This window comes from Myotis davidii, unplaced genomic scaffold, assembly GCF_000327345.1.
Source record: "Myotis davidii unplaced genomic scaffold, ASM32734v1 scaffold455, whole genome shotgun sequence".
Lineage (NCBI taxonomy): Eukaryota > Metazoa > Chordata > Mammalia > Chiroptera > Vespertilionidae > Myotis > Myotis davidii.
In genome coordinates this window covers 827,376-852,491 of record NW_006287459.1, presented here as the reverse complement: position 1 = coordinate 852,491, position 25,116 = coordinate 827,376, and the positions used below count along the sequence as shown (strand labels likewise).

Genomic DNA, 25,116 nt, shown 5'->3' with positions numbered 1-25,116 from the left:
CCTGGGTGTTTGGGATATTATGTTGTTTGGTAATTAACATTATAGGAAGGTTTTAGAGAGTTGTTATATGTCAATATTTGGTCAAAACTTGATACTGGACTTAGATGCTAACCTTTATCAGAAGTTGTCATTTGTAAATGACCGTTACAAATATGGCAAATATCACATATCAAAAGTAAAGACATAATGTATACTCACTTTAAAGTTGGCATGTATAAGTTGATTATTGTAAGGTTATCGATATTGTGGAAGGATAGGGTTTAGATTTGGGGAACATGCATTCCTTCAGCCAATATTTTTCAGCACCCTCTTATAATTTTTAAAAATATTCCTCAAAATGCATTGAGCATCTGCCCCGTGGTGGTCAGTGTGCATCATAGCAACCGGTCGTTCCGTTGTTAAGTCGATTTGCATATTAGCCTTTCATTAGATAGGATTAGATGCAACGATGTGCAATGATCAGTATATTCTTCACTTGCAGCCCTTAGTCAAGATAGGATATGATTTGTTCGGTAATGGGTTGAACCCATCGGTGTTGCCCACAGTAAAACCTCACGTTGGGAATGCAGTAACAATTTAACAAAAGAGGGCAAGTAGAGGTAGTCTGACTAGTTTGACTCATCTTGCAGGAGGGAGGGTGTGAGAACTAAGGACATCCAGTCATAGCTCTCTTGTCTTCTTCAGAAAATAGCACTCCTTATCACCCCTCACCCTCAATCCTTTTGTATAAACTAAATTACAAACAGCTATGATTTCTGAATCTTTAATCTGAGTGATTAAAAAAAACCCAAAACATTGCAGAGGTTGCATGTTTTTCCCCAGGTTGCCAGGGTGGAATCTGTCTTCTTGGGAGAGCCGCCCTGAACTTGTATATCTTGATTAAGAATAATATATTATCCATTGGTGTCAGTCCCATACATTTCCCAGGAGACATCATTCCAGGTAGATATTTGGAAGACACAGACGGTATCAGATCCCAAGATGAGGATTTTCCCAAGAATGTGCTTTTTATGCGAATGTGGGAGGGTATTGAACAAGTAGAGAGATGACAACAGTGTTATATATTGTAGTAAAGTCAAGAAAAGGATTCGAGTGTGTCATTAGATAAAGAACAAGGAGATATTTGCTGATCGTGGTAACAGCAACCAGATTGCAGTGGGCTGAGCGCGTGGGAGGTGAGGAAATGGGTGAAGAGTGGTGGAGACATTTTTAAGCAGCGTGGCTGAGGCGAGGAGGCGAGACATAGGGCAGTGGCTGGGAGGCTTTTATTTTCAAAGATTGCATTGAACTTCTCACTGTTCTCCGAGCATGCCATTATCTTTAACAGCTCTCTGGCTTTGCACACGTTTTCCCCTGTTTTTGTTGTGCTTCGCTCCTCTGTTGCCAACTGGAGATCTTTCATTTACTCAAGGCCAAGCTCACATTTCATCTTCTCTGATGTTTCTCTAGGCTACTCCAAGGAGAGTCAGCCCTTCTGGTACTTGGCGTTCACACATTTCTTATGACTTTTCACACTGGATACTAAAAGCCTTCACATAGCTTTCCTTTTCCTGCACGCTGAGCTATGAGAAGGCACGAGTTGTGTTTGTTCATTTCAACAAGATTTACTAAGTACATACTCTGTGTCTGTCACAGTGCTGAGAGCTGAAATACGTAGGTATAAGCAGTGCTGCCCTCAAGTTGTTCGCAGTGTGTGTGTGTGTGTGTGTGTGTGTGTGTGTGTGTGTGTGTGTGGAGCAGGGGGTTGCAGGACTAAGAAAAAAATATCATTTTAAAACAGCGTGATCATGTTTTTTATTGCAGTGTTTATGAATTAATATTGTAGTAGAGGGGATGTGTGCGGAGGATATCTACACCTGAGAAGGCTTCTAGAAAAAGGAAAGAGCTAAGGAGGACAAATAGGGATTGGTTGGCCAGCTATATAATGAGAAGAACGTTTTAGCGAAAATTAGAAGAGTTTCTTGAGTTTAGTGAAATGCAAAAGGTCAGTATAATAGAAGCCTAGAATACTATTAGGGATATGAAAGGAGATGAGACTAGAACATAACTTTGAGTCAGATCAAAAAGGGACTTAGAGCCAATTGCCTCCCCAAAGCCAAAGTATTACTAAGTAAAACTAAAACATAGTAGATCTCTGTTACCAGAGGACTTACTATGGAATGGCTTTTTTTGATATATGTCAAGATTCTCTAAATATTACTATTATGTACAATAAATGCCCACTGTGATTAGCTTAATATAGTTATTCAGACAGACACATGACAGCATTCTCACCTGTGAACTTAAGAATTAGGGTACTGCATACGGATGACTCTTTGCTGTAAGATACCTGAGAGCTTTTCTTCTATCTGCCTCTGATGGTGCCTTTCTCCTTATGTACCCTTTGTGCTGTTGTTCCCAGAATCCTTGTTGCAATATTTCATTTCCAATGAGTCCTCTCATTCATTCATTCATTCATTCATAGACTAATTATTGTTTATTTCCGATGCATGCAAGAAGGTGGTTATGACCCTTGTTCTCACAGTGAAGTAAATGTGGCCAAATGAAGGGGTCGATAGGGAAGAGAGGTCAATGAGTTTGGGTTCTAAGATTGAGCGTGAGGCCTTAGAGGCCCTGCAGTATCAGTATTGCTGCAGGAGAGAGTATGATGGGAGAGGATTGCTGAACACCAGGCTAGAGAGGTAAGGGAGAGGGAGGCTACATTTTCATTTGTCATACGAGGAACACACTCTTGTCTGTGTCCACGTGTGTGGTGATTGTGGTGGGAGGCGGGGCAGGTGGAGGTGGAGGAGCATATAGAGGGATAAATGGTGATGCCAAAATAAATAAAGAAATAAATAAAATGAATAATAATAATAAAAAAACACACTGATTGGAATTTACTCAGAGGAGACTATCTTTTATTAGCCAAAAGGGTATAAAGAAATAAACGTTGGTACTTTAAAATACACTCAGTAGATGAAAGTAAATGGGAAATTACTCCAAGAAAAGCCTTGCCATTTGGACATAATTCATCAAAACAGGCTACAAGCATTGACTTATAATTAATGTACCCAGGCACTAAAAGTGTGATGTCTTCACTAAGTCAGTGTGTCCTTGAAATCATGTTTATGCAATAAACTATGCAATAGAGAGTGATTTTCTTGTTTGCAGTATTGGACTAGAAATTGTATCCCTCTCTTGATTTTGCCCCTAACAAGCTTGGAGACAGGGAAACTATGGAATTTATCTATAACCCCATCTTTTAAAAGATTACATTTCTGGTAAATTATTTTTGAAATATGGAACTATGTGAATTCCTTCATTTTATTTTTATCCAATTATTAGTCTCACTTCTCCAATATATTGGCCATAGGTTAGCTGCATGCTGATATGTCCTTGTGAATTTTTTAGTGTTTCCTAAATTTGCTTCTTTGTGTATTTCTAAAAGATTTTGTTTCTACTCTTGTTATTACTGATTTATTTTAGAATCTCAGTTCATGGGTCCAACTCTTAAATTTGTATGAAGAGGATGCATTGTTCTGTATTTCTCTAACAATATTCTGTAACATACAAATCAAACTATTACTATAAAAGTGTACTAGTATACTCATGGTGAAATCTAAATTTCTTTTAAGAATTTTTCTATTTTTTTTTAAATACTGAGAATGTGCATTTTATATGAATTTAAGGCAATCACATGTAAATAATTTGTTTGGAAATCCTGTTATGCTTAGTAGATATTCATTAAATATTATTTGGTTGTCTATTTACTCTGCCTTTTAAATATAGAAAGCAAACCCACAAAAACTAGTGGATCAACTGCACTTATTTATGTATTTCTATATCTGTATACTTTTGTACTAACATATTAAAATATAAAATAAGCACCAAAGCAGAAATTGGAATGATATAAAGTTAAATCACTTATTATTCAGGAATGACTGTTATATTAATAAAATATACTTATTTTTTGCTACCATTTAAGATTGCTGTTCATGATAATATTTTAGCAATTAATATGTTTAAATGTGCTTTATTATAATATAGCAATCAAAGGTCTGACTCTAATTCATATTTTAATGTTTGTTTTGATGACTGTTGTAGATGAAAAAGGTATATAAATTCAAATTGAGAAGTGCATTATTGGCTATTGGTTACTGAACCATCACACTAATTTTAAAAATACAACCACCAATTTTAGATATTTGTCTTCATGTTCTGAATGTTTAGTTTTCAAACAACTCATTATTTGCAATGGCCTTATGCTATCATTAACCAGTATTTCAAGGTACTTAAAATAAAGGTTATCATAAAAACAGTGAGTCTAAACCCATATTTTAAATAACTTTAGTATACTTAGAAATTTGTTTTTGCAGATTTTATTTTAGAGTTGATTTAGCTCATCATGTTTAATGTGGCTGATAAAGAGCTCATAGAACAGATATCCCATTTCTTGTTGTCCACTTGTGCTTATGCAATTATTAGTGTGTTTTTCAACCCATGGTGTCATTTAGTAATAATCTCTTGAAGCCATTTGTCTATTTTCATTAGAGGGGGTTTAATCAGAACTAGATGTGATCACTTGCAAATTTAATTATGTATAAATCACAGTCCACTGAGATTAGATGAATGAGGCATCACTGAGAGGGCCCTGTTGGAGGCTCCTTTTCTTCCCATAAAATGCCTTAAATGCATGACCTTCATCGACTTGTGGACATGGTGAGAGTGTCGGTATCATTCCAGGTATTGTTGACTAGCAAAGCTTTCTTTACTCTCTATGTTTAGATAAGAATTCGATGTAGATATAAAGATTGTAGCATTTTCTTCCTATATCTAAATGGATGTGCACACCCTACTTTGTAAACCATTGCTCTAAGCTGATAATCACGCTTCAACTCACAGGTTTTCTTTTCATGTAGGTACAATACAGTTGGTTACAGTTATTTTTACTAAGGTATAGCCAACCTGCCTCCCTTGTATTAGAGCACTGAGTCTTTCGTTGGAGTCACATGAGGAAGTGAAATTTTAGATGCTCTCAAACTCTTTATTCATTCACAAAAACATTTTATTTTTCTCTCACAAAGGGCTAGCGTGATAGGTTGCAATGATTGGCAACGATGGTCCCTTTTCCCTTCTTTGTATATCTTCTCTAATCCTGCTTCTTTTTGTAATGCCCTTCCACTAAGCATAGGGTGACCTATTATAACACTTGTCACTCACCTCAACCACGTGACTTGTTTTGGCCAATGGCTTGTTAAAAGACATTAAATACAAGCAATGAGTTGAAATGAGCCTGGTTGGTTTTTTTGTACTGTGCCATTGTCATGAGAAAGATAAGCTCTAGGTATCCCAGTGGTCCTTGAAGGAGGACAAGACACCTGGAGCAGAGCTGAGTTGCCCCAGTGTCCCTACAAGGATGTGAGTCCAGATCAGCCAGTGGCCAGCTCATCCTCAGATGCAGAAGTAAGAACATCTGAGATTATCTGAGCCAGGTGAGGTCCACTGATCCCTAGTCTCATACTTCTGAGCTAATAATAACTGATTGCTATTTTAAGCTCCTGCATTTTAGGTGGTTTTTTGCTTGGAAGTAGCTAAAGAATGATATTAGGTAATCTCTAGATGTTACAAGTGAAACATTGATTTCCCGTAATGGCATTTACAAATTCAGGATTGGGTAAGAGTACTTTTGCCCCATGATACCCTCTGTCCACTCCTCAACCCATTGTATTCTAGCTTTTCAACTCTTTCTATGAAGCTTTCGAGATATGTCAGCACTATTTGACACTATTGATCGCTATATGCTTCTTAATTTTTTTCCCTCCCTCTTTTCCGTGTGTGTGTGTGTGTGTGTGTGTGTGTGTGTGTGTGTGTGTTTATGGTTCCTCCTCCTCAATTTTCTAGAGTTTGTTTCTGGTTTATTTTCATTAGTTAATCATGAAACATTTATATAAATTATTCCTTGTATCTTCACTAGTTTAATTGTCCCTGATAAAAATTATATAATGTGAACATATGTTCATATATTAGTAATCACATTAAGTGTAAATAGAATGAATAACCATTAAAGGATGGAGATGGTCAGATTCAACAAGACATCTCAGGATACTAAAAAACTCTGGAATGAATTGGTATCTTCAGAGCATAGTCCCTTATTACAAATGTAATACAATTAAACATCATTGATAAAAATATAAGTAAGTAAAGCAATAGATTTGAAAATATAAAAACACACTTTACAATATCTCCTACATAAAGAAAATAAAAAATCAAAATCATAATAAAATTGATTGAACTATAATTAAAATATTATTAATTATAATTATGATATAGTGATAGTAATCATGACTTTGGAACCAATGCAGAAATAAACAAATGATAGGGGGGGAAAAACAGATTCATACCTATATTGACACTAGATACATGAGATCTGTGGGGAAAGATGGATGGCTTAATAGAAAATTGTTTTTCCCATTAGAAAGAAAAGGTTGGATTTTTATTTCATATGGTGCAGAATAGTTCCAGGACCTAAATATTAAAAGCAGAACTTTTACATTTTTATAAGAAACATACAGGGATTTAAGGACTTGACAAAAGTAGGTTTATAGTTATGAATACTTACAACACAATTTATTCTTGTATTATTATTCTATTATTTATTTGTGTTATTATTATTCTTGTTATTTTGTATTCTTACTTATGATTCATCTTTTAGGTAATGATGGCAGGCAATTTAACCGACTTACCCACTGCTGTAATTATGATATATTGTATAGCTTATGATCTTGATTAGTATTCTTATTGAATCTGTGTTTTAAAAAAATACTCCTATATAGAAAATATAAAGAATTTCTGTAACTCGATAAGAAAAAGGCAACCTTAAGAAAACTGAGTAAATGAAATGAACAGAAAATCCATAAGAGAAAACTAGAGTATTTAATAAACATAAACATTTGTTAAATTTCACTAGTTAACAGGGAAATCCAAATGGTAGCACTATGAAACATTTCACACCAAGCATCATAGCTAACATGAAGTATTCTCTTTACCCCACGTTGTAAAGAATCAAGAAAGGTTATACATTGCTAGTGGGTATATACATGTATACACTTCTTAGGATTAAATTTGACTATATCTTGTTATTTTGAAGATGCACATGCAACACATCCCAGTAACCCAACTTATAATTTACTCTGGAGAAGTAGTGGGCATGCTCCGGCCCATGGGCTAAATCCTGTCAGCTGCCTATTCTTGCAAACAAGGATGTGTGGGAACATACCACTCTCGCCCATTTACGTGTTCCCTGTGGGGACTTTCACACAATAGCAGAATGGAATAGTTGTGAAACTGACCATATGGCTGCAAAGCCTAAAACGTTTACTCTCTGTGCCATTATTGAAAAAGTTTGCTGACCTTTGCTCTAGACTAACTGTTACACTTTTGTACTAAAATCATGGTGTAACAATTTTTATAGCAGTATTGCTTACAATAGTGACAAACTGGAAATAGAAAAATATTTAAGAGAAAGGAGTAAAATGAATATTGTGAAATATTATTACAATAGAATATTGTGAAATTTCCTATGTAGCAGTGAAAATGAAAGTATGATGAGATGTATTGGCATGAATAAATCCCAACTATGTAATTGAAAAAAGTGAGTGTCAGAAAAATATACACAGTATAGTCCCATTTCTGTAAACGTTAAAAATGTGACACATGACCCATAGATGTGCATGGTAAATGGGTAAGTACATGTATGGGTGCGATACACCCCAAATTCGAGAAAATGATTTTCTTAGAGACTAAGGCAGTGTGATTGAGATGAAATAAACAGGAGAGGGAAGGCTTCAATAACATCTGTGATGACATTTCTGCTGCTGATGGTTAAAAGGTATTTGTAATATTCTTTTTTTTAAATATATTTTATTGATTTTTTTACAGAGAGGAAGGGAGAGAGATAGAGAGCTAGAAACTTCGATGAGAGAGAAACATCGATCAGCTGCCTCCTGCACATCTCCCACCGGGGATGTGCCCGCAACCCAAGTACATGCCCTAGACCGGAATCGAACCTGGGACATTTCAGTCCGCAGGCCGATGCTCTATCCACTGAGCCAAACCGGTCTTGGCTGTAATATTCTTTATACTCTTGTATGTCGGAAGACAAAGTAAAATAATACCAACATTTTAAAAGATGATTTCAATTGTGAAAAATTATTTGAGAAGGGGCATTCATGCAGTCCTAATCTTTAAAGAAAAAGCTCTTTTGGGTTCATTACTAAATGACCATACAAATGAAAGCCATGGCCCCTTTCTTGACAATTTGCATTCCCGTTGGGAGGCAGAGGAACAAATGTATAATCTTGCCATAATGGAATGCTTTATGAGTAATAAAGATAGCTAGAGACCTGACCATGTATTTCCAGGCATTCAAGGGACCGGGAGTGTGGTTGTGAGTAAAGCTCTTGGTTTGGGAGGATAAGGAATTTGCTCTATTTGATGAGTGGTAAAGTGTGAGGATCATTAGAATTACCTAGAGAACAGCATGGATGTGCCTGGTGAAAGTGGGAGAAAAAGGCTCAGAGCGCACTGGGTATGTTGGCATGGTTCAACTTCGTTCACTGTGAATGCTCAGAAACAAATGGTGTTGCCCGGCTGTCGAGTCTCAGTGGTTGAGCATCGATCTGTGAACCAGGAGGTCAAGGTTTGATTCCCAGTCAGGGCACATGCCCGGGGATGACCGGGTTATGAGCTGGATCCCCAGAGGCAGCCTATCAATGATGATCTTTCATCATTGATGTTTTTATCTCTCCCTTTCCTTTCCTCTCTGAAATCAATAAAAATATAAGAACAAAACAGGAAAACAAATGATGTTCTTGAATATTTTTTTAAAAAGATCGTCTAAAATTTACTGTTTGGAAAACTTACGTGTTTCTTATGTGGTACGTCTGTAGGAGATGATTGCTATAGCAGTGAGTTCTAAAACCAATAAAACATACCATCATTTTACAGAAATGGGAAAATGGAATTGGAAATTTTATAAGATGTTAAATACATTATTTACCTGGAAAAGTAAATGTCATAGGGATTCACATTCTGTTTAATTTTAGGGAACCACAGTTGGAAAGGAACACCTGTGTAAAAACTTATCATACCCAAGGACTCATTTCTTAATCTAGTTTTTTGTTGTTAATTGAATTTCATCTAACAAAATTAAACCTTTAAAACAATGACTAAACCATGGAGAGTGAAGGTGGTTCGATTATGAATTTTCCTCCTAAAAATTAGGAGCACAGCCCAGAGCCACTTTCATGACCTATTCATCTGCCATCACCTGTGCCTCACTCTTATTCTCTCCATCCATCCATTGTTGACGGATTTCTGAGAATCATTTCCTTTCATTTGCTTGATTAAGATGTGCACATATGATTTGATATTTTCATAAGTATTTGACCTGTTTAATCTGCCCTTTTTAAACCATGTTTTTATTGAGCCTCCTATACACACCCCAATGGGGGACTGAACCTGCAGTCAGGGTATGTGCCCTGACCAGGAATCATACTTATGACCTTTCATTGCACAGGACAACCAGCAACCAACTGAGCCACACTGGCCATGGCTAATCTGCCTTTTTTTACACACACGGTCGTACTTGAGTGAAATTGCCAATTGCTGAAGCATTTATTTTCTTCCATGTGATAACTGTGACATTGTGGTCAAAGGACAGTTATTGAATTTCCAATCTCAAATGTGTAATTGAAAATTTTAATTATTTATCATGTGAGTATTTGCAAAAACATACATTACGTTGGTAATAATGACAGAAATGTGCATATCCAATAGATTGTCAGCATTACTCACAATTGTGAATTGTGTAGCTCATCTAAAATGTGTGCATTCTATATTTTGCTGAGAAAGACAGAGATAGAAAGTGAAAGGCAAGAAGGGAACGAGGAAGAGGGAGAGAGGCAACGAGAGAGAGAGAGAGAGAGAGAGAGAGAGAGATTCAGCTAAAAAAATGCTGGAGAATGATAATAAAGGAGTGGATCACAAACTGATCTGTATGAATAATTAATATTACATTTCAACCTGAAGGAATTTAATTGTAAATTATTTGTATTTACATATAAATACAGTAACTTACCAAATGCAATAACCAATAACTTTCAAAGTCTTTTTATTACAACTGATTTCATAAAATAAACTTTGTTAAAATTGTTATCCCCTAATGCATTCTTGCTAACAATATGATATCTCACCATTTATTTTAGTATTTTATAAAATAAGATATTCTACCGTTTCTTTGGCAACAGAGATGATGACTCATACAGATCTGACAGTGCGTTTAATACTTGTTTCTTTTTTTTCTTTTTTTTTTTTTTTTTTTTTTTTTTTTTGCTATGGAGAAGGCTCCCTGCTATTTCTTCCTTAAGATAAATGACAAAGCAATCCACCCAGACCCTGCCCCAAGCATGCCCCCTCTCCAAATAGTTCTAAATTACAGGGTGAAGTAAAGCCGTTTGAACTGAGACCTTGTTCAACGGAAAAGACCAGATAAAGTATATTTATTTATTATCTCCGTAATAAAATGTACTTAATTGTGAAAGTACAAATACTGACGGTGGCAACATTTATTGTTAAGAGAAAGGAATGATCTTTCTGATTCAAAATTTACTTCTATCAATGCATCTTTCTCTCTTTTGAAACTATATTATTGGTTGGAGTTTGGTAGTCCTTGTATCTACATTTATTGTTTCCCTAAGAATGTTATTTTATATTTCAGGAGTATACAATAGATGTGTTCTTCCGACAAAAGTGGAAAGATGAAAGGTTAAAATTTAAAGGTCCTATGAATATCCTTCGACTTAACAATTTAATGGCTAGCAAAATCTGGACTCCAGACACCTTCTTTCACAATGGGAAAAAATCGGTGGCTCATAACATGACAATGCCCAATAAGCTTCTTAGAATCCAGGACGATGGGACACTGCTGTACACAATGAGGTATGTTTGTAGGTTTGCTGTGATGCCTTTAAATACTGAGTAATTCATGTATTAAAAAACTGGCTATCCCGGTTATCAAGGTCAACATTAGCACAAGCCAAACATTGTCATAACAGGTTATTGTAGTAGTTATAATATACTTTGTAATTGCATGCACATTAAAAAATAAACATGGAATGATAGTTACGAGTTTGATTCTCATTTTAGTGTGTAAAATTTAAAGAATTGCCTTTACTATTAAGGATTAATTTTTGGCTCTTTATCTTTCACACTTCATTTTAATTAAGTACAGTTTAAGAGCATGACTTCATTTTTTCTTTATACCAGCATGTAATTTTATTTTTAATATCTCATTAGATAACCCATCAAAAAAGTTAAGTGATTTTTTAAGCAAGCTTTTACTTCATTTAATATTCTGTTTCTCTTTATGAAGTTATTTTAAAGAAAATTATATTTTTAAACTCAGTTTTTATTTACCAAAGCTTTGAAGTAAATTGGATACCTTACCAGGGGTCCTCAAACTTTTTAAACAGGGAGCCGGTTCACTGTCCCTCAGACCTTTGGAGGGCCAGACTATAATTTAAAAAAAAACTACTAACAAATTCCTATGCACACTGGACATATCCTATATTGAAGTAAATAAACAAAATGGGAACAAATACAATATTTGTATTTGCATGTGGCCCGCAGGCCGTAGTTTGAGGACCCCTGCCTTAGACATATGTCTTAGATGGAACCATATGAAATTGCCATTTTGTAAATCAAGAAGTGTCATGTAACATCAATTTCACTGATTCAACCTTTAGAAAAGTAGCTAAAGAAATATACAGGTATTGACACTATTATTCCATTTTAACTATTCCCATGAATTCATCTTTTAAAATGTTGGTATTATGTAAAAAAGAAAATCATCACAAATCTAATACAATAATGTATATTCTAAAATTAAATGTTTAATAAAGTCTCTGAAGCATGGATGACTTTCATCAGCATTACCCATAGACGGATGTGTCTTACAGGCATTTGATGTATTTATTATTTCATATGAAATGTTAAGTGGTAGATTTCAATTGTGAAAAATTATTTGAGAAGGGGCATTCATGCAGTCCTAATCTTTAAAGAAAAAGCTCTTTCGGGCTCATTACTAAATGACCATTACCTAAAATGAAAATGTTTTCTATTGTTTCCGCCTTTTTCTCTAAAATCTTGAAAAACAGAGGCAGTACTCCTGAAATTTTACACACTTTGATCATTCCTATGGATCAAACAATAATTGGAAATCTAGGTTTTAAACAAAATATAGAAAGAGAACACACATAGTTTTGGAAATACTGCCAGGGGTTATTCTTAATACTCTCTTAGAAGTATATAATCTATAATTAAATTGTTGATCACATTTGTTTTGCTCATTATAAGAGATTTTTCTGTATGTTTGATTTAGTTCATGTTTTATTGACTTTACCTTTGCCATGGAGTACTGAATAACTTAATTATAAATTTGCTGATTACTCTTTATTGTGATGAAGATACAGAAAAAAATTATATATAACATTCATAATTTAGCCAACAGTCTAGTCTCAACAAGCTATTTTTAGGAGATACATCTATATGTGCATCTGTACCTATTTCTATATTTATATTCATGAGTCTAAATATGATACTGATTCAAAGTTTATGTAATCTTGAGGGAAGTTCTTGTGAGCCAATATTGAATTCTATGTCAGCTTTGTTATATGGTTGTTGATGAGATGATGGGGAAGAAAATGACATTGTTTTCATTATAGATATTTTTTCATTTTTTCTCCAATATTTCAAATAGGAATGGTGAGGCTAATGGGAAAGTAGCCCTTCAAAATGCATATAGAACTTCTTTACTTTTTAACAAATCACAGACTAAAAAATGGTTAAGTATATTTGTAAGTAAATATTGTTACTTGAGCTCAGACTTTGTATATGGCTAATGTCTTCTGCCAAATCATCTAAATGTGATAGAACAGAATCAGGTTTCAATGTTAATTAACCAAAGATGCTATAATGAAAGTCCTACCTCATCATTAATTTTGTTGACAACAGTAAGGAGTGATCTATCCTGACTTGCCAACTTATTTAAACAAAGAGTGGGATTTTGACTTTTAGGCTTACAGTTCAAGCTGAATGTCCAATGCATTTGGAGGATTTTCCAATGGATGCTCATTCATGCCCTCTGAAATTTGGCAGCTGTAAGTATGGGATTGGAGTTACATTTTTGGGGTAAAAAATAGCAAGGGTAGTCAACTACACTGCTTAATGTTATAGCTTCTTCTCATATTATGCAATGCTTAATACTTGCCAGGTAGGATGCAGAATTAAAAGGCATGCTGAGTTCCATCACAGAACTGGCTAACCTTATTGTACTCCCAAATAGCATTATATTTGAATCATGGTGTTTCATTATCATTTACATTATTGCTAATAAAAAAAATTATATGTTTGCCTAAGTGTGTAAGCTAGGTTAGGAGCTCCTTGAAGATCAGGACCATGACATTTACCTTATTTGCCAAATACTAGCACATTAGAAATGCAGCATCATTATAAAATGCTCCTGCACAGTAAAAGAAAGCAGCAACAAAATGAAAAGGGAGCCTACTGCATGGGAGAACAAATTTGCCAATGACACATCTGATAAGGGGTTCATTTCCAAAATGGATAAGGAACTCATACAACTTAACAAAAGGAAGACAAACAATCCAATAAAAAAAATGGGCAAAGGATCTAAATAGACACTTGTCCAAAACAGACATAAAAAAGGCCAAGAGACATATGAAAAAAATGCTCAAAGTCCATGACAATGCAAACTGAATGTTTGATTTTTGTCAACTAAGGATGAATTCTAAGGGATAAATTCTATTGTTTATTAAAGTAGTTATCAGCCTGTTGCAAATGGCAGGCACAGATGTTGGATCTATGCAATTATCTTTCTGCTTTCTAACTAATGGAAAGTGTTTTGTTTTGTTTTTTTTCTCTCTTATTTTCTTAAAATAAATTTGAAGGAGATGCTGTCGCTGGATTGCTACATGCAGGCTCCTTCTGTGTACATAGAATAGTTCAGAAATGGCTCCGTGCATTTGACCTTCTTTAGGTCACTGAGGTGATAGCTTGTATGTCAAGCAGAAGCATTTGCTCTCCCGGAATAATTGAAAAGAGGGAAGGTCAAGTCATCTCCCTAGGCCCACGAGCATTCAGGGCAGGTTCAGTATCAATTCAGGGACACTACTAAAGAGCCTCTCTCTGTGGGAACGTGTCCCATTGCCTGATCTTTTCAGAAATTTTGCTCTTTCTGGCACCCCTATCTTTGCCCATCCAGGTTAGCTTTTGACTTTTCCTCCTCGTGAATAGAAATGCAGTTCTCTAACATGATTAAAAATATTTCTGACTGAGCAGTTGCCTTCTCCCTACAGATTGTACCAAGAAAAGGGAAGAATGATGGCATGTATGAATGACAAAGCCTCTAATTATTTTGATGACCGTAGTTTTGTGGAATAAGTTCAATTTTGTTTTTTTCTGTCCATTCCGACAAAAAGTGTCAGCTCTCAATTTTCTTTGAGAATCTCTTCTTTGTTTAACTACAAAGCCTTCCTTTATTGTCATGGAAACCACCACTTCAATCCTGGCATTTTTCCCAAAATTATTTAAGATAGTCAGTCATGTTACACAACGTAAATATGATGTTGAAAAAACTCAGCAGATGCGGCGGAGGAAAGCTCATTTGCATTGCATAAGTGGCATTAAAGAGAACATTTTCAAAAGCCTTGATACCAAATAAAGGGTTTAGTCATGATGCAGTAATGCTGGAAGAAGGAAAGGCATTTTCAGTGGACAAGTAAGAGCTAGTAAGACACCAAATATAACTGAGGTGACGTTACCATTCTGACTATGAAATAAATACACCTGAAATTATTTTAAGTGAAAACAACAAACTCTTAGCAGTGTTTCTACAGAGTAGTGGAATAGTGCATGCTGGAGAATATGGTTGTCTGTATCTAGAAGCGATATGGGCAAAGCATAGAGTTTGTTGCTAGGCATTCTCTGTTTAATTGTTCTTAGGTAGTTTTCTTCATGTTTATTTTTGACACAGTAAATAGTCTTTTATTTATCCTTGCCAATGGTAGGCACTTGATGCATAAATGTTAAAGGAATGAACACCAGAATGTGGACGTAGACTCACAGGCCAACCTGAACTGTAAGACGTTGGCACAACAAATGTGGCAGAAGCAAGTCATGCCCTTTGCCTGTCTTCTTCCAAAGCCCTTTTGTTTTCCCCCCAAATGATGGGCTTTCTGGAACTTGATCATTGTTCTGAAGTAAAAGAAGCATCTTTTCTATAAGTTTATACTTTTGAATTTGGTTTTTCTCCCTATTACCTCATATTGTTATATATGCCCTCCCTGAATGGGCATCTCAGTGTATTCTGTGCATTAGCCCAAAATAAATGGAAAGTTGTCTTTTTGCACAAAAATTAGTTAAAGACTATCTAGGGATTTTGTTGGTTACCAACTACTAAGAATTAGTATGCATGTGATGTTAGATATACAGTAGCACTGAAAATGAGCTATTTAACAGAATTAAATAAAATTATTTAAAGAAAATCTAGAGAAGGAATTTATAATGAAATTTGTAATATAAATTGTCCTTATCTCCTTTTATAGTTTCCTGAGAAACGTTGCTATGGCCTCCTGGTTTAGATGTGTGTTAGTGTACCAGGGCGTGCCTCTATTCCTCACTGCACAACTTTCTGCTATGACTTCTGTCTCCAGACTCCAAATTAAAAACAAAAACAAAAACACCCACATATTTCTATACCACTAATGAAATAATCTCTTTTGTATAGAAGACATGGGAAGGATCAGTCATTTTCTTTAATAGATTATTGTGTTCCTATCCAGATTTTTATATTTAATAATAAATAACAATCGAAACATTATGAGCATATTTATTAATCTGGCAAGAATGAATTGAAAACTTTTGTGTGTGTCAGGCATGGTACCAAGTGCTGAAAGTATAAATGTGACTCAGATAGAGTTCCTGCCCATCTATGTCTCACTAGGGTTTCATTTCCTCTTAGTTATATTTAAGAGTAGCATCAGACTCAAAAGCAAAGTTGCAATTACTTTAAAAAAAGTTTATAATGTATTAAGACTCACAACTATTTGAGTCTTGCTTTCTGATACTCAAATATCAGAAAGGCTTTCTGATATAAAGTAGTACAAGTGATGTGTCTTTGATTTATTAAATTCTGTGCCATTTGAATTTTATTGTATATATATATATATATATATTCATGAGAGAACAAAACAAGCTACTTGATAATTTGCAAATGAATTGCTAGTTATCCACATTACTGATGTTACGTATCTAATCTTAGCAGTCATCAATGGTGAAATATTTAAAAATTAAAAAAATTGAACCTTAAAATAAGTAGAATTTATTCATATGTAAACTCTATAACTATATCTCTACTATTAAATACACTTATACAGAAAGATATATATAGAGATATATAAAATCCTATTTCAAAAATTATGTAATATGATTTATTGTGCATGTAGATGAATACATGTACAATGAAATCAGTGTTTAACAGATATTAACATTTACTAGTGACATTCAGAAAACTATTAAAAGACCACACCAAGATAAAGATTCAAACTTATATTCTTTTTACTGCTACTGAAGTTTAAATGCAGATGGATTTATGATCCGAAACTTTGGATCAAGGTGAGGACCACCACATCCTGAATAGTTAGAGACAGAGATGTTGGCAGAGACAGCTGGTCCTTTCTCTCCCTTCGTTGAGAATGTGAGCAGGGTGGTGAGTTTAGCAGCTCAAGGTTTAGAAGCAATTGAAACGGCTGGTCCTTTCTGTTAATTGAGAATGCGACCATGGCACTGAGTTTTGCTCAAATACCAGAGGTGACTAATATTTCAAAACATTCTCATGAGCAAAAGTGCATAGAATTTCTTCACAAGGTCAGTGGAGGAGCAAGAGTTATCTGTTTATTCAATTGTGGAGAGACTGCCTGCAAAGAGAGCTCAGCTGCTCCCCCACCAGGACATACAGGAGCAAAGGCAATGCCAGGGTCATGGGACAGCTAAGATAAGGCATGCTGCCTGCCCTCCGGTTCTAGAGTCATCTCACTTGTGCTAAATTCTTCCTTGGCCAAATAAAACAGGAAATTATACCTGGTCTGTATGTCTTTAGTCTTTTCTTACCAATCCATACCTTACCTGGAAGGCGATGAAAGTAGAGTCCAGTGAGATCTGGGTGTATAAATTAATTTTAAAATGAAAATGTTGCATTAACCGGTTTGGCTCAATGGATAGAGCATCGGCCTGCGGACTGAAGGGTCCCAGGTTCGATTCTGGTCAAGGGCATGTACCTTGGTTTTGGGCACACCCCCAGTAGGAGGTGTGCAGGAGGCAGCTGATCGATATTTCTCTCATCGATGTTTCTAACTCTCTATCCCTCTCCCTTCCTCTCTGTAAAAAAATCAATAAAATAAAATAATAAAATGAAAATATTTTAAAAAGCATTTACAACTTGAGGAAATTATATCATTCTCATTTATTTTACATGTTTTGCAATAATCAGTCCTCACCTTTCTAATGAAATGCATTGTATCATGTATGATAGCTGTCACTTAATTCTTAATGAAATTTATGTCTAGAAAGCAATATTATTTTGGATTATGATTGTCATTTCATGAGTGAGTGTTATTTCTAAACTAATGACCTGAGCCATGGCATTCATAATCTGTTTGCCACAGTGACCTATACCACCGGGAGGCTATGGGAGATGTTTTTATTATCACAAGGCCCACTGGTTTCTGCAGACTCTAAGGATAAATGTGTGCTTTACCCCTCAAAGTGGTAGCAAAGAAAATAGTCTCATGATCTTGTTTGTCTCTCTTTATTTGCTTCACATCCTTCATATTGAAGCTGTAAATTTCAAAGGCACGTTTTACCCTAAAAAATATGATCTGTAAATATTATCAATGACTTATTTTAGTCAACAATTGCTCTATGAAATATACAACTTTTGATGTTGCACTTTACTGATGGTTCTTACTAAAATGATAAAACAGATCTTTTTTCTGATCTCCTACAGATGCATATACAACCTCAGAGGTCACTTATATTTGGACTTACAATGCATCTGATTCAGTACAAGTTGCTCCTGATGGCTCCAGGTTAAATCAGTATGACCTGTTGGGCCAATCAATTGGGAAGGAGACAATTAAGTCCAGTACAGGTTAGTAAAATGAGTCTAAAGAAAAGTTACCGTAGTTAAGAAAATTAATGGGTTAAAGTAATTGGAAATGACCCAGTTTGATTAAAACCTTTTGTTCTTTAGGTCCAAGAGCTAGCATTATAGATTGTGCATGGGTTGTTTTTTTTGTGTGTGTGTGTGTGTGTGTGTTTTTTAGAAATTCAGAATCTCAGGCTTGACCCCTTATAAATTTAGGATCTCTACTTTAACAAGATTCCAAGGGGATTCCTTAGGTGTGCATTAAAGTTTGAGAAACACTAGTCTAAAATATACTTCATATTAAAGTGTGTATCTTCTCAGTCAAGTCAATTTTACCTTCAAATAGCGTTACCGCTCCTTTAGTGTTCCAATGCCTTTCCCTTTATTTTAGATATTTCAGCTCTTGATTACAGATCACTACTATTGGCCTATGTGAGGAAGCTGATGTCCTTTCTAAAGGGCTCTCTCCTCTAAGAAAAGGCAGCTGTGTGGCTAATGCGCTTCCATCCAGCAGATGTAAAACCAGGGAGCAGGAAGGAAGGCAGTGAGGGTCAGATAGAACTGACTATGGAGAATGAGAGCAGAGATACAACATTGAGAAAATCAGAACTGGTGACAGGGTCGGCAGTGGGAAATCTGGGCCAGAAGATCAGCCTTGGAGATGTGGCTAGCGATCAATCTTTAAGAAAACAGAGAGACCTGAACTTGAGGTTGGTACCGGTGGGGATGAGGGACCTGAGAGCATTGATTAATCCTGTACTCCTTTGGTCAATAAGTATGACCTAGAGAGAACATCAAATGCCATACCATAGACATGCTGAGCAAGTTGCTTGGTAATATTAAAATCCTCTTTTAAATACTCTTGCTGAGCTAAGGAGGCATTTAAAAATTATAAACTTCTCATGTCATATATGTGATAAAGGCTTTTTTTTTTTTCAAATCAGAGACTGTTCTTTCTCTAATCTATTCTATTTTCATTTCCAAAATGTGCGAACTATTGCCTATTCCAGTTCCTTAAACTTCTTACCTTATTTTTCTAGGTGAATATACCGTAATGACAGCTCATTTCCACTTGAAAAGAAAAATTGGGTATTTTGTGATTCAGACGTATCTGCCTTGCATCATGACTGTCATTCTCTCCCAAGTGTCATTCTGGCTTAACAGAGAATCTGTGCCTGCAAGGACAGTATTTGGTGAGTGAATAACTACACGCTTCGCTGTACAGCACGTTATGTTTCATTGCGTACTTTCAAAAGCATTCTCTCTCTTGGCACTCACACCAACAGTTTGTAGTGTGGGGGGCAGCGGGTATTTGCTTCATGTTACAGATGAGAAACTGAGGCTCAGAAGGTAAGTTACAGAGTCCTTGATGCTCATCTATAATAATAAAACCATAACATGCTAATTAGAACAAATATCTTTCCGTATGTCCTTCCAAATGACATACTGGACAAAGCCAGGGCTGGGAGGGAAGCCCGGGTCCTGGGTGCCAGAGGGAAGCCGGTGCTGGCAACTGGAGGAAGGAAGGCCTACTCTTGCACAAATTTTGTGCACTGGGCTTCTAATAAGGAATATGAAGAGTACTCAAATCTTCTGGAAGTACATTCAATCTACTTTCTGTTGAATCATTTTGCTTCTCGACATTTGTCTCTATGTTAGTATAAAGAGAATATTGTTAGAAGTTTTAACTTAGAGAAGAACAGTACCACATTTATAGACTCTGTTTATTTTTTTTGTTTGTTTTTAGATAAACAAAGATGATCTTAGGACTGTAAGTTAGAGAGTAAAAGAGGTAAAGAGACTCATCTCATATACTACATTAGTGTGTTTACTTGCGTATTTAATTTTCTTTAAAAAAATTTTACGTATGTTTATATTTAGTCCACACCATATTTCCAAAAAGATGTGAGATACCTTAAAATGTATAAACAAGAGATTGTAAATACACTTTTACATGATGCAAAGAAAACTAAAGGCCGAAAAATAAAATAAAAGCAGAGATAGGTTATGTTGCCTGAAAGACTAGGCATAATTAACCAATATTAGAGATGAGGAAACTGTGATGAGGAGAGCATAAATAACCTTTCCAAGTAAGATTAGGCTGGGACCCAGAACTAAATTTACTAACTTTTAGCCTAGCACTCCCTTCTGATGCACTAGATGCCAGGCAGGAGAGACGCAGAGAAAGCAGGATGGTTCATTGTAAGCTTTTTTGTCTTGAGGTTCAATTTCTTCTGCTGCTTGCTGGCTCCCCAGTGCCCCTGCCAGAGCTGATGCCGTCATCCACTGCCCCACCTCATCCCCACTGAGTCTCATTAAGACTCGCTTCTTAAATAGCATAGTCATTCTATGCTTTCATCATGAAAATCACCCAATTGGGTTTTTAGGTCCCTCACGGACTATTTCTTGGCCAACTAAGGACCAGCTGAGGCAAATCATGGACTGAAGAACATAATTTTAGGGAATGATGTTCTGGCCTCAGTAAAATAAATATCCTTCTGATAACAGGCCTTTCTCTACCCAGAGTGGGCTGGGTGTGTGAGGGGAGGCATGGGTGGGTAGCAGGCTGCCATCTCTGCAGCAGTTCCCATATGGGTTTTTTTTTAAATACATTTTTATTGATTTCAGAGAGGAAGGGAGAAGGAGATAGAAACATCAATGATGAGAGAGAATCATTGATTGGCTGCCTCCTGCAAACCCCACACTGGGCATCAAGCCGCTACCTGACCAGGAATGGAACTATAATCTCCTGGTTCATAGGTAGATTTTCAACCGCTGTGCCAACACCCCCCTACTCCCCCCTCCTGTCCTGGGCCCCATACAGGTTTGGTGCCCACTTGTCAGGGGCAGGCTAGCCAGGGGTCTCCTTGGCCTCTACTGGTTGGATCAGATGTCTCTGATCTGCTTCCAACACCTCCAGATTTTAGGGAGACTTTTATATTGGTGTTTTCTCACAGACTTTTACTCTGCATAAATATAACATAAGTAAATGGATATTAACTTAAAAACCAATTAGGTACATTTACACAATGGACCACAACTTGGAGGTACAAAAGAAAGAAATCCCACCACCTACAACAGCATGGATGGGTCTGGAGAGCACCCCACCAAGAGCAATAAGCCAGCAAGAGAGAGACAAGACCCCACGACCCCACTCATGCATGAGATCTAATGAACAAAACAAGCAATAAACTCATTAAGGCTCTTCCCATTCCAGACCATAAAGTATTTCCCCCCTTATTATTAGACTTATCGTGGAAATGGCCATGCACTAGTAGATGCCTGTGGCAGTCAGGCCCCTGTGGCTGCCTCTCCAATAATTCCCAGCTGAGTCGTTGCCTCTGGCGATAGTAGCTCCTCTAGAGACAGTGCTGGGCGGGGTTGCTGCCAGTCATGATAGAAGCTACCTCTCCCCACAGAAGCTGCCTGTGGAATAGTGTCTTCCTCTTGTGATGCTGGCTGCCTGGTATGAAAGTGGCTGCCTCTCTCGTTGGTGCCTCTGATGATAGCTCATTGGTAGAGCCTTTGGCTGAAGATCAAGAGAGCTCCGGTTCAAATGTAATTTTCTTCATTTAAACCAAGCAGGAAAATTTGGTGACTGCTCTTCGGATATGTGAGCTAGGCTCCGCACATTTTGTGATAGGATAAATTACTTTTCTGTATTTGGATCACTCAGTCATTTACAAAAGTTTCTCTGAGGATCTGCTGTGCCAGATACTGCACCAGGCCTTGGAGTGGAGGGCAGCAAGATAAGCCGAAAAGATCATGGCATGGCAAGGTGAAGGCACTGTAAGAGGCATGTGCAAATTGTTACAGAAAACAGCAGCTTAGATCTAGAAGAATTGATTCAGTAGCTGAGATAACATTTGAGCTAAATCTTGAAGGAAGAGTAGGAGATTCCCAGACAGATGAGCTGGGGCAAGAATCCTAAGCCAAAACTGACAGATTGTGTAATGACATGACATCAAGGAGTGAAAGAACATAGTGTGTTTGGTGACCGTGAGTGGTTTCAGTGTCCGTTGAGATACATACAGATGGAAGTGTATAAGAAAGTGTGTAAGTCATGTCAATACAAGTTATCTTTATCTTATAAGCTATAGGAAACCACCATAGATAGTGTTTTGAGAAGATAGACATGTGTAAAACTCTTAGAACAATCTTGGTATTTAATACAATCTATATTAGCTAGTCTTATTCTAAATGCAAAAAATCAGTTTGATTCTCAACAATGAATAATTCAAAAGGAAATTAAGAAAATAACCCCATTTACAATAGCATCCAAAATAATAAAATACCTAGGAATAAATTTAAGCAAGTAGCTGAAAGACCTGTTCACTTAAAATTATAAAACTTACTGAAAAAAATTAAAGAAGACCTAGTTAAAGGTAAGATATCCCATCGTCATGGATTAGTAGACACTACTGTTAAGATGAGAATAGTCCTCAAAGTGATATATAAATTCAATTCAATAACTATCAAAAGTCAAAAATGACCTTTTTTTACATAAAGGGCAAAAGCTGATCCTCAAATTCATATCCAACTGCACGGGGGCTCTAAATAACCAAAATAATATGTTTTTTAATTTTTTTAATTTTAATTTTTTATTGTTGACACTATTTCAGAAGCCTCTATTCCTCCTCCTCCCCTGACAATATTAATAAATTAAAACAAAGTTGGTGGACTTTCCAGTTTCAAAACTTAGTATGAATCTACCTTAATCAACAGTGTCTTAGTGGCATAGTCATGGGCATATAGATCAATGGGATAAAACCAAGAGTCCAGTAACAAACTCAAATATATATATGGCAAATTGATTTTCAACAAGGGTGCTATGAACATTCTATGGATATGTAGAGGTCTCTTAATCAAATATTGCTGAGACAGTTGGAAGACCATCATATGTAAAAGAATGAAGTTGGAACCCTACCCCACTCCAGATTCAACAATACACTCCAATGGATACAAAACTTTCATGTGACACCTAAAACTATAAAACTATTAGAAGAAAACATAGGATAAATCTTTATGACCTTGAATCCAACAATGGTTTCTTAGATTTGACACAAGAAGCATGAGTAACAAAGAAACAATAGAAACATTTAATTAAGTTAAAAATGTTGTACCTCAAAGAACATTGTCAACAATGTGAAGAGACAACTTACATATGGTTGAAAATGTTTTTCAAATCATGTATCTGACAAGGATTTCATATCCTGAATAAATAAAGAATTCTTACAACAACAACAACAAAAAGACCAAAAACTAGATTTCAAAAATAGACAAAGAATTTGGACTTTTTACAAAAGAAAGTATATGAATGGCAAACCAGCACAATAATTAAAAACAGAGAAGAAAAGGACAGAATTGATATTCCAGAAAGACCCAAATTTATATGTAAATGCATGACAAGTCAGACAAAATAAAATAATAAGTTACTTGTTTGGACAATGTGAGGAAAATAAAATTCCATTGAGGTAAATAGAGATTTTGGAGCATGAAGCACATAGATGAATATGCTAAAAGGAGCAAGTAGAGGACTCTACCTGTCTGTAGAGGAGAGTTAAATAGAAGAATAAGTATTTAACTTTGAATCAACAGAATGTGTTAGCATCAAGGCTGCTAGGTTTATCTACAACAAATGTGCAAATTTTTATATAAATTATTTATAATATAAGTTTAAGGGTCAAAAAGTCATATTTTCATGCAAATTTAGGCTGTTAGATAGTAAAATTATCCTTAGTATTTTCTCTGCAAGTTATTCTGTGTAAACTTGTAATAAACATAATTCCATGTGACGTGTGTGTGTGTGTGTGTGTGTATGTGTTCAAATAAAAGATAAACACAAATTTTATTTTCTGTTTAGAATGGGATTTGAAAGATGCTTGTCTGAGCTCCCTTTTTCTACAACCGTATTCCTTTCTTTATTGTTTTCTTTCTCCTTTTGAGCTTGAATATCATCATCTGACTGATAGATGGCTGTTACCTAAGCAACATTTCTATTTTCTCCAAGATTCTCTCTCTAATTTCCCAGTCATGTTTACAAGCTCATGAGAGATCACTGAATCACCTGCCCTCCTCTGCCTCCAAGGCTTTCTGTGATGAGTAACCCACCCCAGGAAAAAAAACTATTACCGTTAAGAAATTAATATGCTCTGAGAGACAGATGTCAAATTTCTCAACCTTTGAGGTCTGGCTTCATGCTGTGAATAGAATAAGAAAACAGCAAACAAGACAGTAAGCCGAAGAGCTGAAATTAGAATGTGTGCCCCTTGATATTAGAGATTTTCCTCCATTGTGTCGGGTTTTATCTTTCCCTTTTTCGTATATTGCATTCATTTTATGGTTGTCGATCCAGCTTGATATATTTCAAAAGTATTTCTTCAAAAGGGCTGTCCGTGTATCTTGCGCTGATGAAAGCCTACTTTGACTTTTGAGTGTTCATGCTCAATTCGTTCAGCATTAACAAATACTTATTGAATGGCTATTTTTATCAGCACTGTTCTAGCTGCTTGGGAGACATCCTCGAGCAAAAACCAAAAGCCACTTCCTTCATTATAACGTAGTTCAGTGGTTCTCAACCTTCTGGCCCTTTAAATACAGTTCCTCATGTTGTGACCCCCAACCATAAAATTATTTCCATTGCTACTTCATAACTGTAATTTTGCTACTGTTATGAATTGTAATGTAAAATATCTGATATGCAGGGGGGTCTTAGGCGACCCCTGTGAAAGGGTGGATCGAGCCCCAAAGGGGTTGCACCCCACAGGTTGAGAACCGCTGATTGTAGCTGCTCCCTGTTGCCAGTAACATAAGAAAGCACTTGGGAAACTTTTCACTTAATATTTCAGGTT

General features: G+C 36.0%; 1 protein-coding gene across 1 annotated transcript in view; it reads left to right on the top strand.

Moving 5' to 3' along the window:
- Positions 1–25,116, top strand: part of GABRA2 (gamma-aminobutyric acid type A receptor alpha2 subunit) — a 102,054-nt gene that overhangs the window by 50,689 nt on the left and 26,249 nt on the right. Inside the window, exons 5-8 of the mRNA XM_006759275.2 lie at positions 10,760–10,980; positions 13,117–13,199; positions 18,125–18,268; positions 19,306–19,458. Coding sequence (XP_006759338.1) covers positions 10,760–10,980; positions 13,117–13,199; positions 18,125–18,268; positions 19,306–19,458 — 601 coding nt within the window. The remainder of the gene's footprint in view (positions 1–10,759; positions 10,981–13,116; positions 13,200–18,124; positions 18,269–19,305; positions 19,459–25,116) is intronic.